At 46.7% G+C, this 15,545-nt stretch overlaps 1 protein-coding gene across 1 annotated transcript in view; it reads left to right on the top strand.

The window, feature by feature from the left end:
• The window catches only part of LOC119308032, a 33,022-nt gene extending 18,553 nt beyond the window's left edge, over nt 1-14,469 (top strand). The window contains exons 4-7 of the mRNA XM_037584144.1: nt 2,242-2,299; nt 13,375-13,432; nt 13,517-13,589; nt 14,177-14,469. Coding sequence (XP_037440041.1) covers nt 2,242-2,299; nt 13,375-13,432; nt 13,517-13,589; nt 14,177-14,269 — 282 coding nt within the window. The 3' untranslated portion in view covers nt 14,270-14,469. The remainder of the gene's footprint in view (nt 1-2,241; nt 2,300-13,374; nt 13,433-13,516; nt 13,590-14,176) is intronic.
• Nucleotides 14,470-15,545: the final 1,076 nt, after the last annotated feature.

Raw genomic sequence — 15,545 nt, 5'->3', positions numbered from 1 at the left:
GGGCCCGACGGCGGAGGCGGCGTCGCGGGACAGGTGTCGAGCGCGGGTTGGCTGCGGTCGGCGGGGCGGACATGTCCGTCGGCGGGCGGACGCGTCCGGCGGCGCGAGGAGAGGGGGGGCTAGGGTTAGACTGCGGGATTTCGGGGGAGGGGCTAGTTTTATAGGTAGAGGGAGCTAGGAGAGTCCAAATGAGGAGCGGTTTTCGCCCACACGATCGTGATCGAACGACCGAGAGCATGGAGGGGAGTTAGGTGGGTTTTGGGCCACTTTGGAAGGGGTGTTGGGCTGCAACTCAAAGAGGGCTTTGCGGTTACCCGGTTAACCGTTGGAGTATCAAACAACCTTCAAATGGCACGAAACTTGACAGGCGGTCTTCCGGTGCTATACCAAGGCCGCTTGGCAAACCTCGGGCCATTCCGAGTAAGTTTAATACCCGCACATGAAAAGAGAGAAGAGGGGGACGCCGGAGGACATAGGAGTGTCGGATTGCAAAACGGACAACGGGGGAAATGCTCGGATGCATGAGACGAACACGTATGCAAAATGAAATGCACATGATGACATGATAAAATGCAACACGCAAGCAAATGACATGGCAACGAAGGCGAATAACTGGCAGACACATGGCGCATCGGATCCGGGGCGTTACACCCCAACACTATCTTTTTGAATGAAGGAGTCCACCTGTTTCCTCCAGGCCTCATCGAACCCCTTCATGTGCAGGGCCTACTGGAGGAAGGGCCATTTGACCTATCATACGCTTTCTCGAAATCCACTTTGAAGATAACCTCGTCCAGTTTCTTCGAATGGATCTCGTGAAGAGTTTCATGTAAGACAACAACCCCTTCTAGGATGTGTCTTCCTGGCATGAAAGCAGTCTGAGATGGTTGCACCATCGAATGGACAATCCGCGTCAACCTATTCGTGCCAACCTTGGTGAAGATTTTGAAACTCACATTGAGCAGACATATCGGCCTAAACTGCTCAATGTGACCGCCTCCTCCTCCTTTGGCAACAACATTATTGTTCCAAAATTTAGGTGGAATAGCTGTAACTGTCCGTTAATAAGTCATGAAACATAGGCATAAGATCACCCTTAATGATATGCCAGCATCTCTTGTAAAACTCTGTTGGAAATCCATCAGGTCTAGGAGCCTTATTCTGTTTCATCTGTGTTACCGCGTCAAACACCTCTTTCTCCGTAAATGGGGCAGACAAAATCTCGTTTTTGTCTGTGTTGAGTTGTGGAATGTCCCCTGTTGCGCCCTCATCAAGCGACACAAAATTATCTTCGGGCCCCCCAAAAAGTTGCTTATAATAATTGGAGATGTACAACTTGAGGTTCTCATGCCCTACAATCGTACCCTCATCCTGTTCTAGTTGGATTATTTTCTTCTTTCTATGCTTCCCATTTGCAATCATGTGGAAGAACTGGGTGTTGTCATCACCTTGGACGACCTTTGTCACCTTCGCTCTGAGAGGCCATTTCATCTCTTCTTCTCTAAGAAGAGCACGCTACTTCTGCTTAGCCTCATTCTTAACAGTTCGATCCGACACATTAAGAACATTAGACTCAGCTTTCAAATCTAACTCATTTATGAGTTGTGTAAGTCTCTTTTTCCACTTCATAAATCCCACTTTGGAGCTGGTGCAAGTGTCGAATTTTATTTTGCCACCTATCGACATTGGAATGTCCACTTGACTCCTTGGCCCATTCTCTAGCAATGAGATCCATGAAGCCTTCCCTCTCGAACCATCCTAATTCGAAAGAGAAAATGGTTCTGTTTCCCACATGGGTCGCTTCCCTAGAGTCAACCAGTAACGGTGTATGATTAGAAATTGCTCTCTGAAGCGCCTGAACCGTTACCAAAGGGAACTTCTGTTCCCACTCTATGCTGGTGATCACTCGGTCCAACTTCTCATATGTTGGAACCGGCAATGTGTTCGCCCACGTGAACTGTCTGCCAGTGAGGTCAATCTTCCTCAAATCGAGACTCTCAATGATCGTATTAAACATGAATGACCATCTTCCGTCGAAGTTGTCATTATTTTTCTCTTCTCTCCTAATTATGTTAAAACAAATAGTGGGTTAAAAAGCTTTTATGAACATATGCTAACTGTGTTACTATTGATCATGCTATTCTGTACCACTTTATCCTTATTACTTAGAAGGCTTGTGCTTTTATCAGATATTACGAAAATAGAAAATCCTCATGTTCTTACGCGGATATTTGTTCACAGGCCAAAGATATAACAGAGTTGGGCACTCTAAAGGAGGCGTCCAAGTTATTTGTACCTGGTAATTTCTATCATCTTAGCTTGAAAGTCGCAACATTTTTTTAATGTGCTTTTAAATGAAAGTTGCCCTGGACTACTTACAACTTCCAAATATTAGACAAGGTATGAAAAGAACTTAGTAGACAAAAGAACCACTTAATGTTAGCCTTAGCTTGCTGTGGGATGTCACTCTAAATATGTTGATTGATGGTCTGATCAACATATTATGTTTACTACTGAAATTGATTTATTACCATAATCATATTGGTGTGTTGTAAAGTTTTGCTTGGTGTGCATAGAAGTTCAAAATAAATAGCAAACATAACTAACTGCTTTTCATGAGTTGTCTAATGGGGTTACATTCTTTATTTTGCCTTATGTTTGACATTTTATAATTGCGTAACTGTGCAGTGCAATAGTTCTCGTAAAATAGTTATGTTCCTAGATGAACATGAGTTGAAAAACTTTGGTAAATAATTTGTGTTAATGAGTATAAGTATTGGCTGAAGTCCCCTTACGTATTCATACTAGTCTAGATTTCTTCACTTGTACCCTAAGTCCCTTGTAATCTATATTCACTCATTGGGCTATGCAATACAGACACATTGGTCCTCTTAACCTGGTATCAGAGCCCTAGGTTTTACCCCAGACACTGCAACCCTCCAATTTTGATCGATTTTTTCAGTCTCTACGTTCTCTCCTGTACCAATCTCCTTTTCTCTTGAACGAAGTTAGCCAGGGTTGTCTCCTGGCTCGACTCCATCCGTTCCCTGATTGAACTTTCTCTCGGTCTCCGTCGACCTCCCTAGATGGATCAAATCTGGCCGTTCCAACCAAATAGCTGCGCGTCGGGCCGACCATTGCCCTATACTGCTATACACCACCGGGCTCCTCTGACAAATCGGGCCACCGCTCCTGCATCACATCTCCAAGATTCAGCCGCCTCTCCTACTCGATTCCTCGGTTCTTCGCCTCTCCAGTAACAGGACACCCCCACTGTAGATCACGACATTAACACCCTCTGTTGGCTGGTCCAGATCGACGCCCCAACTCACACCTTGTTTCAGTCCGATACCCGTGACCTTCCAATGTGCCGTTCTCCACCATGACGCCACTGCCGCAGTTTTCCAGCGCGTTATGCCCTGTTTTTTCCCGTCCACCAGCTACCCGCCGCCCCACCTCTTCCTGGTCCACGTCGTCTCCTCCCTAATAGGCTGCTGCCGCTGAGTCACACGTTGGTTCTTTTTGTACAATTTCTATGGCCTTTCTAGTCCTGGTTTTCTTCTGTAGAATTTATGTGGTCTCATTCTGCATTGTCGTTGATCAACGCCAATTTTCTTGCCGTCCAGCTTTCTTCCGCCGCCATGTTCTTGTGATACGATCTTTATGACATGCTTCTTCTATCCCACTTTGGCTTGACTCAACAGGGTTTTGAAGATTCCATGCTAGTATGCTACAACGACACTATCAAGATGTGGATTTTCATTTTTCGCTATTTGTTTTGGTGTTACACTTCTTCAAATGCATTGCTATTTCATACACTTTGCATTTGATGGGTGGAAGAGGAGGTGATGGTGGTGTTGTTATTTTGCCTGTGTGGGGGTGGGGGTGTTAAGTATTATTAGTATTGGTCTAGGTCCCCTTACATATTCGTTTTACTCTTGATTTTCTTCCTTGTACTCCAAGTCCCTTGTAGTATATATTCTCCCCTTGGGCTATGCAATAAATATAAGTTGCTCCTCCAACATTCCCTACACTTAATTATGTAGAAAAGGTGAAGCCCAACATATAGTTGTCAGGACCTATTATGAATCCTGAAGAAAAGCGACACCTTCAGTTAGCTGTTCCTCGTTGACACTAGTTGGAAGCTCTGAGGTCGTCCAAGGCCAGAATTAACGGATGTGATGACCTTGATGAACCGGTACGCAAGTGACTAAGAAGAGGATGTTGTTGATGCAGGACATTCGACAACTGCCATTTAGTTACTTCTACCGCTACTTGCAGTTCAACATGATGTCGTTGCCATCCCTCTCTTGTTTTACTTTTACCAAAACTTTGGACTGTAATAGCTATAAAGCCAGTGATTCTAGATGGGGAATTGAGTTGTAATTTGGGTTAAACCCTAGCCGCCACTACTGGACTGGTTTGGCACTACTTTCCTTGTCCAAGAAATAGATGCCCTAGCTAGATCCCCTCTAAATTCCGGGCTTGTTTGTGAATCTATGGATTTTGTGAGTTATAATATGTAACGCCCGGCCATAGCCACTGGTTCCTGGCTGTTTTGTCTGGTGGGATCTAAACTGGCCCCACAGGCCAATACTAGTCTTTCTTGCGCACTTTGTCTCACTCGTGTGCACCCGGGATCAACTTCTCAGTCGGTCATCCATCCTCAAATTGCTCCAAGCTAAAGCTGGAAAAGAAGGAATTCCTTGTTAATGAGTAGTCTATCATTTCTATTAAGCCGGGCTCTTACATACATCCCCACTCAAAGGAACCGACGTGCTCGTCAGCCCATTAGGAACGTTCCCTCTTGGCACACGTATGTGCGTCTAGTCCGGTACATATGCCATGCCGTGTGCCACAACGGGCCACACACACCATGAGCCACATGCTCACGCACCTGATTCGCACATGCCCGTGTAACCGCGAGGGTCGGCTTTGAATCTCTGATACCAATTGTAACGCCTCGGCCATAGCCATCGGTTCCCGTCCATTACGCTTGGTGGGATCTAGGTTGGCCCCACAGACCAACACTAGTCTTTCTTGTGCACTTCGTCCTCACTCGTGTGCACCCGGGATTAACTTCCCAGTCGGTCACCCATCCTCAAATAGCTCCAAGTCAAGCACGCTTAACTTTGGAGTTCCTTGCAGACGGGCTTCCAGAAAAGAAGGAATTCCTTATTGATATGAGTAGTCTATCATTCCTATTAAGCCAGGCTCTCACATAATAGTTCAGATCTTGACAATTGGCACCAGATATTTCAATTCCTCGATGGCAAGATGGATTTGATGGCCGAGTGGAGCTAGTTCTCCCCCTTTTGTCTCAGATCCCGGCAGCTAAGTGTTTTTGCTGGCGATTCAGAGCTGTAGACTGCTCAGATGCGGGTCTGGACTGGGAGTCGTCGCCAAAGAACATCTCTTCATTGTAAAATCCCACCCACTCATCCTCTCCGGTGCACCATCTGGTGACGGCCGGTGCTGGCGGCGGTCGATTAGCAGCGCAGGATTTGGGTTGTGCAAGTCTGGTTGCCACTAGCTGGCTGTCACCTGCCAAATCCCCCATTGCCCACCCTGATCTCCTAATAGTAAAGGTGAGAAAGTTCCCTGCTTTCTTCTAATACCCTTGCTGTTCCCTAGGGCAAAATCATCTGATTCAGCAGACAATAAGGTCCTTGAACTCAAATTATTCCAATTGGATGTTCAAACTCGGCAAAAGCAACGTACTGCTGACAAGCTGGAACTCATTGATTTGCAACTTTAGTCAACAAGAATTTCTCCACCTTGCAGAGCAGTTTCTCCAAAATCCAGTCCAGCTTTGACATGTTCTTCTCTGATCAAGCATTCCTAGGAAAAAAAAATCTACTGAAGAAGTGGCCCAACTCTTACCCGGCATAACAAATCATGGCAGGGAAATCACCCTTTCCCCCGGACAAGGCAGTATCAATCGTACAGCTGCACCTGCCACAAAACCATATTGAGATGTGACTGTAGTTATACATGAACCCAGTGGGAAAGAAGGCAATGTGGACACCACAACCAGAGCGCCATACAGACATCCACACCATGCCCAACAACCAGATGTACACTCTCATCACCAAAAACCAGAGCATCACCACTAGATAAAGTTTCTGAAATTGGGCAGAAAATACTAAAGGAAGAGGCCACAGTCATGTAGATAATAGAAGGAACATTTTCACTATTAAACCCGCCAAGTTCAGCATACCAGAATTTCAAGGGGATGATGCTAAACATTGTGTAAAAACCATTGGGCAGTACTTTGACACTGCTAGGACTCCTTGGAACAAAGGGCGGGATTTACAGTCTCGTATTTGAACGAACCAGTAGTTCAATGGTGGAGAGGTATGTTGTAGTTGTATATATTTGCTGTGTATATCCCCATTGTATAAGGGGTTTCCTTCATATTTACCGCACCTGTACATGTATATATATTGGCCCATGGCGACCTGGAAATACAAGTTGCATATTTCCTAACATGGCATCATAGCCCTAGGTTATTTTTTGCACGCGCAACTCGTGCCAAGTTCCAATCTTGCACCGCCACTGTTGTCTTTCTGTCCGTCGTTGCTGCTTCTCTTCTCCCGCCGCTTGTGTTGGATCAACTCGTGGGTGCCCGACCTTCTCCTCGTTCGTGCTTGGAGCAATGTTTTTGTAAGGCGAAACGCGGGGGCTCGCCTTAGACGTACTCCCTCCGTTTTTATTTACTCCGCATATTAGATTTGACTGAAGTCAAATTTTGACCAAATTTATAGAAAAGAATATAAATATTTAGCATAACAAATCTATATGATGTGGAAGTACATTCAACAACGAATCTAATGGTATTGATTTGTTATTGTATATGTTAATGTTTTCGTCTATAAACTTTGTCAAAGTTTGTAAAGCTTGACTTTGACCAAAACTAATATGCGGAGTAAATAAAAACGGAGGGAATACTTTAACAACTAGCATTAACATAAATAAACTGTTACCAATGTCGGATGTAGCTCTATAAATCGAACATATGGAGCGCATGGATGTCGCTCGACTAGTCGCGACTAGTCGACGAGTCGCAGTTCCAGGGCCGACTCAGCCTCTCGACTCGACTTCTGGGATGAGTCGAGCGACTCGCGCGACTAGTCTCGACTAGTCAGGACTAGTCGCGGTTTTTGGGTCGAACGACTCGAGGCAGCACTGGATCTGGAGCACTCTCCCGCCGCCGTGCTGCTGATGCTGCTGCTGTGCTGCCTCGCTGCTGCTGCTGCTGCTGCTTCTGCGCCCCCGCTGCAGCGCTGGCCGCCACTGCTGCTGCTGCTGAAGCTGCAGCGGCAAGAGCGGGCTGGGAGGAGGAGCGAGTGGCAAGAGAGCTGCTGCGGGGGAGTTGAGAGATCCATCGCTGGGAGGAGAAGTGGTGGACTGGTGGCAAGAGAGTGGCAGCAGAATGTGTGGCGGCTGTGGTGAGGGAGGGAGTGTGGATGGTGGATTAGGTCACAGGAGGAGTATATAGCTACTAGATGGGCTTTTGGGCCACAGGGAAGTGCATAACTAGTGGCCCATCTCTCAGTTGGCCCTGGTTACTGCTGCTGGTGGTGTGCTCCTCCCCTCCTCCCCTGGTTGTTGTTGCTGCTGCTGTGCACTTGTGCTCCTCCCCTGACTGCCTGCTGCTTAACTCACGTCGACTCGTCGCCATGTCGACTCGTCGACCATGAGTCTGGACTAGTCACGACTAGTCTAGAGTCGCCCCCTCCGAGCGACCCGTCGACTCATCGACTCGAAAACATTGATGGAGCGTCAAGCTGGACCTTCCTCTCTAAATCTGGCCTGAACCCATACTTCCAAGCTGGATTGTCGGACGTAGCTCTAGCTCTTCTCTTTGATCATTTGATAGAATCATTAGCATTATCAGCCACAGGAACCATCAGAACAGGGGACGGGGGCGGCAGTGCTGAGAGCAGTGACCGCGGCACTAAGGGCAGGGGCGGAGCTATGTTGATTGCTGCAGGGGCCACGACCCTCCAGCCTAGGTCAAATTACATGAAGATTTTTTTTTAAGGAGGTTAAATTAGAAAAAAAAAGTCCCCCCCCCCACCCCCAATATATCTTGCCTAGCTCGGCAACCATGGCGATGTGACCATGCCCGCCGTTAGCTTTGAACAACGATGACGTGTGATGCAGCCGATGGCGTGGTGGGTAGAGGGACCGACGACCTGGTGCTGCAACAAGTGGTGCTGTGAGCTGGGACCAGCTGTGTCGGGAGTTGCAACCAATGACACAGGAAGCCGTGACGTGGAGTGCAGTGGAGCCGAGAATGCTATGACCAGCGGCGCAGGGAGCTGGAACCGGCTGCATTGGGAGTTGCAACCAGTCACGCGGGAAGCTACGATGGCAAGCTGCAAGCGGCACGTGATGCTGCAACAGTGGGAGGTAGTGCTGGTTCTGGTGGCAAGAGATGCTGGGACCGGTGCAACGGGGAGCTACGACGGTGGCCGCGCTCATGCTGCGAAAACGGGGTGTCGGGCTGCAACCGGCGACAGGAGGAGGTGGTGCTACAAGCACGAGATCGTGCTGCTGTGACGGTGGTACAAGGCGGTGATGGCGAGCTGCGACTGATGAGTCGAGTTGCTGCAACCAATGATAGACGATGTTACAACCGAGTCGTGCTGCTGGGACAATGGTTCAAGGTGGCGATGACGAGCTACACCTTTTTTTAATAAAAACATGCAAAGGCATCTTAGATCTGATTAATATCGAGAAAAACAAAGACCAGTACAATGGATAGACAACTAGACGTAGAACGACCAGTACAAAATAAAATTACATTATAAAGCATAGTAGTCTTCTTCCTCTGATTGTACTCCGCCTGCCGGAGATTGAAAATTGTACTGAACCATCAGCAAAGAAAGGTGACACCTGCGAACGCCCTCGCCATACCACGTTTTGAAGACCGCAATAGCCACTCGCCCCTTGAGACGAGATCTAAAAGTCGTTGAAGTAGCATCGGCTGGAGCATCACCCCACGCAGAACAGGCTTGCAGTCCATCACCATCAGCACAGAGGGTTGGAGAAACAGGACCAAGCCACAAAACAATAGAGAAGAAGATGTCGAAGTCGCCACACCAATAGCCAGCCATAAGCTCTCCTTAAAGGACACACGAACTGCCAAGATCTGAAGGGAACCAACAGAACTGGGAACACGACTCCCACATGCTCTTCGTCGGCGCCAGATCTGACGTCGTCGAGGTAGGGAAAGCCCGGAGAGACCTTATTCCAACACCATGGCGAGCTACACCTAACTGAACGCATGTGCGAGGGGGCGGTGCTCGTGTGAGTGGGTTAGGGGAAGAAACAATAAGAAGGCGGGATCGAATGGGCTGGGAGGCGACCGATCTGGGCTAGGATCAGGCGACCGGCGCCTATCATCGTCTTATGATATACTACTAGTATCATGCAACTAGTATCATGCATATCATATGCATGATACAAGTGTATGATACTCCCCACTGTGAGCAGCCTTAGTAGTTGCCCTTTTCCTTGTCCTTTCACGGTAGTCCTAAATCCATCGATCAGATTATCTCTTATCCGTGGGACTTGGCTGTGTTGGCAGAGATTGAAGTTCTCTTCAGATTCGAGGTGTACCGCTTCCGAAGGCTAGTTGTATGTATGCAGAATAATAACCAGGACGGGCGCACAATCTTGTCTTTACATGGAGAAGTGGCAGATCGCTTCTCCCCTCTAGAATTGACCCATTGAATTAATCTGCTTTAAATGGTTGCATGCGGTGCTCTCCTGGTTGATTAGTGTTCAAGGTCTACACCACTGGCACTAAATGCAAAGACTAATCAGTGAACTTGTTAGCCCTACTTCTCGCCCAAATTACACATTCGAAAACAGGGTCTTGAGATACATAAAATTAAATTATGGTTGGAAGTATACTATACTGATGCAGGAACTCTTGCATGTATTTCATAAATCTGAATGGAGAGATCACTCTCTCTCTCTCTCTCTCTCTCTCTATATATATATATATATATATATATATATATATATGACAAATGTTTCCTACAAGCAGTGGTAGTTACCACCACTTGTGTTTTGTATATTGTATATAGTATCTGTCGAAATCGAGAGTATGTACGTGTAGTATGTAGTATGTAACAATGATTTGGTAGTATATATACTAATTTTTAGGTAGTATATACCATTTTTTGAGCATGCTCTTTTTTACGTACAAATATGTACGTATTTCATAAATATAACAAAAACTATGGGCCCATATGCAATTTTTTCATGTAACTTGCTTGGAAATATCTTAGATAGAGTATACGAATATATTTAAAATGATAAAGTAGTATATATACTACCACATGGTAGTATATGAGACATATGGGATAACTACCACCGGGTGGTAGGATGGATTTTCCCTATTATATATATATATATATATATATATATATATATATATAGAGAGAGAGAGAGAGAGAGCGCAACTTATCAAAGAATACACCTCCTATTCCATTCGCAGGCCCCGTTTGCCAAATTAATAAGGCAGAACACACTACTTACCCTGGAATTTGCTTGTCATCACATCAGCATGGATTTTGCAGAGGGACTGCCATAAGGCCCTCATCCTGTTTTTTTTAGAAAAGGAGGATGAACCCCGGCCTCTGCATCTGGGAGATGCATACGGCCACTTTATTAATTATTCTCGAGGACCTTACAAAGTATTACAACAATATGCCTGAATCCGCCATCTTGGCAACATATGCCACTACTTCTATCCATATGATGAAGGGGTGCTACCTGGGCCAAATACCCGGACCACTCACCTAAGCCTATCATCAAAAGCCAGAAGCCCCAGCCGAGCCACATACCGGGCCTGGGGCATAAACTGGTCTGACGCACTCACATGTGTCGTCGCCGCCATCTTCCACAGGTCCGTCTTCAGAGCATATATTGAGGCTTCTACCTTGTCAGGCCACTCTGCCATCGACGCCACCATGACGCCAGACAACTGCCTCCTGCGCGAGTCCATCACCGCGCATCAGGCGCCGAGTCTCCACTGCACCACGCCGCCGAGATCCGCCGTCATCAATGTGTAGGATGAAGCACCGCTCCACCAAAAAAGCCGCCCACTGGTCCCTCGATCCCGTGTACGCCTCCAAGAATGACGCCCCAAAGGAGGAAACGACACGAACGCGCCGCCATCATCCGATCTACTGATCTAGGGTTTCCCCCGGAGGTAGCGGATAGAGGTCTGGAGCTTCTCCACGGCGATGCCTTCAAGAAGGTAATGACACAAAAGGGTGCCGCCAACGCCGGTCTTGGCATCAAGCCGAGCACGAGGTTTTCACCCGAATCCGCTCGAAGAACCTCCATCAAGCATCATGTGCACGGGTCGCCGCCGATCTGAGCCGCCGCACATCGAGCAGGCCGCAACGGCCGGATCAGATCTGTCCGGAGGGCACAACACGCATGGTGCCGACCCAACCACCAGGCCCTCCATGCCGCCACCGCCGATCCGAGGTCAGATGGTTTGTCGCCGCAGACCCGGCCGCCGCCGCCGAACGCCGCCAAGGCTGCTGCCCAAAGCAGGGCCGGCCGCCGCACCCGCCACCATCGCCGCCCTAGGCCGAGGCAGTTGCCGCGCCGCCGCCGGAAGGCAGGCCCGCGGCGCCACCAAGGCCAGATCGGCCGTGACACCCATGCCGCGGGGCTCCGCACCGCCCCCATGGTGCAGGAGAGAGGGAAGGCCCCCGACACCGCCGTCAGCCCCTGAGCTATAGGCCGGCGGCGTCCTTCGGCGGCGGTGGAGGGAGGGATGGAAGGAGGGGAGCCCCCGTCGGCTAGGGTTTGCGATCCCGCCCAAGCGGGGGCGACGCGGGGGGAGCGGACGCGAGTTTCTGTCTGGTTGTGGTAAGACAAATTCACCAAATATGCACAATTTTTATCCATGAAGCACCCGCTTATTGTCCAAACAGTTGCTAGAACCTCTGATTACATTTTCAAGCTCCACGGGCTTCCTGCAGTCAGATAAATCTTCACTAGCTCCCTTAAAAAAAAATCTTCACAAGCTCTCCCCAGCAGAAACTTTCTGAATCCCTGTGAGTCAAGCTCCATCTCTGTAGTTCAACCATCCACAAACTGATGGTCATGCAGAAAGAGTAAATCAGTGCTTGGAGAACTACTTGAGATGCATGGCATTCCAGCAACCCAAGACATGGCGTTCCTGCCTAGCTTTAGCAGTTTAGCTGAGTGGTGGTACGATGGTATTTTTTACATTTCCTTGCAGATGATACCTTTTCAGGCACTTTATGGCTTCCCACCCCCTCTGATAGTTGAATCCACCTTGCATGATTTCATCTTTGAAGACTCCCCTGACCTCCTCCATAATAGGGAATTAGCAAACCAGGCCATCAAGGACAACCTCCTCAAAGCACAATGATGGAACACTTTGGTGACAGAGAAGAAAAGAGAATTCTCTGTTGGAGACATGGTCTACTTAAAGATCCAACATTAGAGACACTTATCTCAGTATTCAAAGAAATCTGAAGCTCCATTCCAAGTTCTATGCCCCCTTTAGAATACTGGAGAAGATAGGTAACACTTCATACAAACTGTTACTCCCTGACGGTTGCAAGTTACACTCAACATTCCATGTCAGTGTACTAAGGCAACATATTGGACCTGATTTGATTCCCACTCCCCACCTTCCTCTGTTGGATGATCATGGCCACACTTAACAGCAATCTTATACCCAGACCTCAAGGTGCTATCAGTGTTTATCCATAAGGTTTTCCTCTTCACGTGTTGAAAACAAGCTGATCTTCTAGCGCGCACATGGTTCTGAATCCTGAACAAAAGCGACACCTTCTGTTTTCTGTTCCTCGTCCGACACTAGCTGGAAGCTATGAGATCGTCCGAGGCCAAAATCAACGGCTGTGATGACCTTGACGAACTGGTGAGCAAGTGAATAAGAAGAGGACGCTGCAGGTGCAGGATCCCCACGGCTCCATTTAGTTATTTTTACCCGGCATTTACTGTTTCCTGTGATGTCGTTGTCATCCCTCTCTTTTTAGTTTTACCGAGCCTTTGGACTGTAATGCTATTTAGCCAGTGATTCCAGACAGATCGGGCATCGAGTTGTAATTGTGATAAAGCCTAGCCACCACTGGAGTGGTTTGGCTCTACTTTCCTCTTCCAAGAAATAGAACCCGTGGTAGATCCCCTCTTAATTCGGGACTAGTTTCTGATCTTTGAATTTTGTGAGGTATAGTAGTTCAGCTCTTGACAATAGTGTTAACAATTAACATGATATACTCATTTGAAATGCTTTATAGACTGTCCTAATATGTTAATTATGTTATTTGTTTCATTTCATAGGCGGTGCAAAAATATACTCAGCTCGAACAATTAAAGTTAAGGATCAGGAGGGTATCAGGTTATTTCTCTCAATTTTCAAGGGAATATTACAAAAGGCAATGGCTTCTGTAGTTAAATTGCTTTATGAGATAATATTTTGCAGGACGTATTACTTCTATGAATTTCGTTTTGACAGACAACATGTTGCTCTAATGGCCACCGTGGATAGTGGGAAGGTACCGGTTTGTCACATTTTATTTACATTTTTGGAAGAAATAAAGACAAATGATATATTTTTTTTCTTTTGCTTTTCATCATGCATTTTGTGTTGCTACTTTCTTTAGTCCTTGCAGCTGTATTCTAGATTCTTAAACTATAAATTTATATCCTACTAATGTCCCCAAGCATTCATCCATTTGTTCGTTCCTTCTTGAATATGGCGTGAACCGATAAACACAAAAACAATGCATGAGTCGTTTGGAGGCATCACACCTACTCTACTCCCAGGCATTATTTCTCGCGCTTGTAATGTTCTTTTCTCTGTTTCCGGTAAAATTTATTGTCGGGCTTCCTGTATGGTTTTCAACTAAAAGAACAAGTGCACATAACATTGATATGTTCAGCTGAAAGACTGCTATAGCTAGATCTTGTCAGAATAATTTCTTTTTGAGAAACTTTCAGACTAATGTCATAACCTTATAAGACAAGTAATTTTTCTCGTTCTTTTTTTCCAGAGTAGAATATTTTCCTGTTAATTTCTGATTTTTTTACCTTGTGAAGTATTTGTGTTGCACCGTGTAACATGCATTGTCACTGGTGGCAGACATATATCGCTGCCGCCACTGCTCCAGAGACGAGGTGGGAGACGGATGGAGTGACATTGCGCTCGGCTGCTGTATCTATGTCTCTCGCATGATCTAAATGCTCTTATATTATGGGACAGAGGGAGTACTATTTATATATTATAGAACTACGGTATTACAGCATCTTGAGTAGAGTTATCCGGTTTTTTTCTCTAAATTTGACCCCCAGATGTCTGACCTTCAGCTTGAAGTCGATCAAGAATATTAAATTTACAATTTACAGCATGTGGGGTAGCTAGCTACTCCCTCCATCCGGTAAAGCTTGTCAGGCGCACAGTACAACGAATATTTTGCAAAAGTAACCTCATACTTCCAAAGACTTGACAAAACAGCCAGGTCTCCGTCCTTCTGCCTCCGCCCGTGCGTTGCTAGGGGCCTGCGCTGTCGGATTCCGCCGCCGTGCTGGTGATTCCAGCGCTCGCAGCCCACCAGCCTCCGCCCACCCGCGCGATCTCGGCGCCAATGTGCGTGATTCCACCGCCGCCGCCCACCCGTGTGATTTCGGCGCCAACCTACGCCGCACGACCTTCACTCGTGCTACCGCTCACCTGTGTGATTCAGTCGCCCAGGGTGTTGGTGGAGTCGCTCCTTCCCCGCTGCTGGTGGAATCGCCACCCGAGCCTGAGCTCGTCGCCGAGTTCCCGCCTCTGCTGTTGGTACTCTTGGGGATGGCATGATGATTTGCTAGTTTTTGGAAACATTCAATCAGGAAATCAAGAAATTGATCATGATGATCCGCTAGTTTTTGAAACAGTCAATCAGGAGATCATGATGACCTACTACTTTTGGAAACAATCAAACAGTCAATCAGTCAATTTTTGGAAACAATAAATATTTTTTGACTGAATTTCAGCACAGTAATATTGGAAACGATCAGAAGATTTTGGAAACAATCAATATATACTCCTTGGCGAATTACAACAATCAGACAAGATTTGGAGTAGACAAAATTCAGTGCTGAAATTCACTGTAATATTGTTACTCCAGATTTTGGTCACATTTTGGAGACAAACAACCAGACAAGATTAAATGTTCAAAAATGCTATAGGTACTGACTAAATGGTCCTTGCTATGCGTGCTGACTAAATGGCAGAATCTTACTGTAACAAATACTCCTTGCAATGTTACAACGTGCAATGAGTAATTTAGGAACATTTTGCAAACTAGAAGGTGGATCATTCATAAACAGAACATATATCAGGTTCTTGTATTACAGACAATTGATTTAGTCAGGTTCTAAGAATATATCTGATGTGTATTTCTCATTCATATGAATCTTCTGCCAAGTGAGCTTCCCAAAAGTCAAAATTAGCCGCCTACGCAGCGATA

This window comes from Triticum dicoccoides, chromosome 5B (genome assembly GCF_002162155.2).
Source record: "Triticum dicoccoides isolate Atlit2015 ecotype Zavitan chromosome 5B, WEW_v2.0, whole genome shotgun sequence".
In the NCBI taxonomy this organism is placed as follows: domain Eukaryota; kingdom Viridiplantae; phylum Streptophyta; class Magnoliopsida; order Poales; family Poaceae; genus Triticum; species Triticum dicoccoides.
This window is presented reverse-complemented; position numbering and strand designations above follow the sequence as displayed.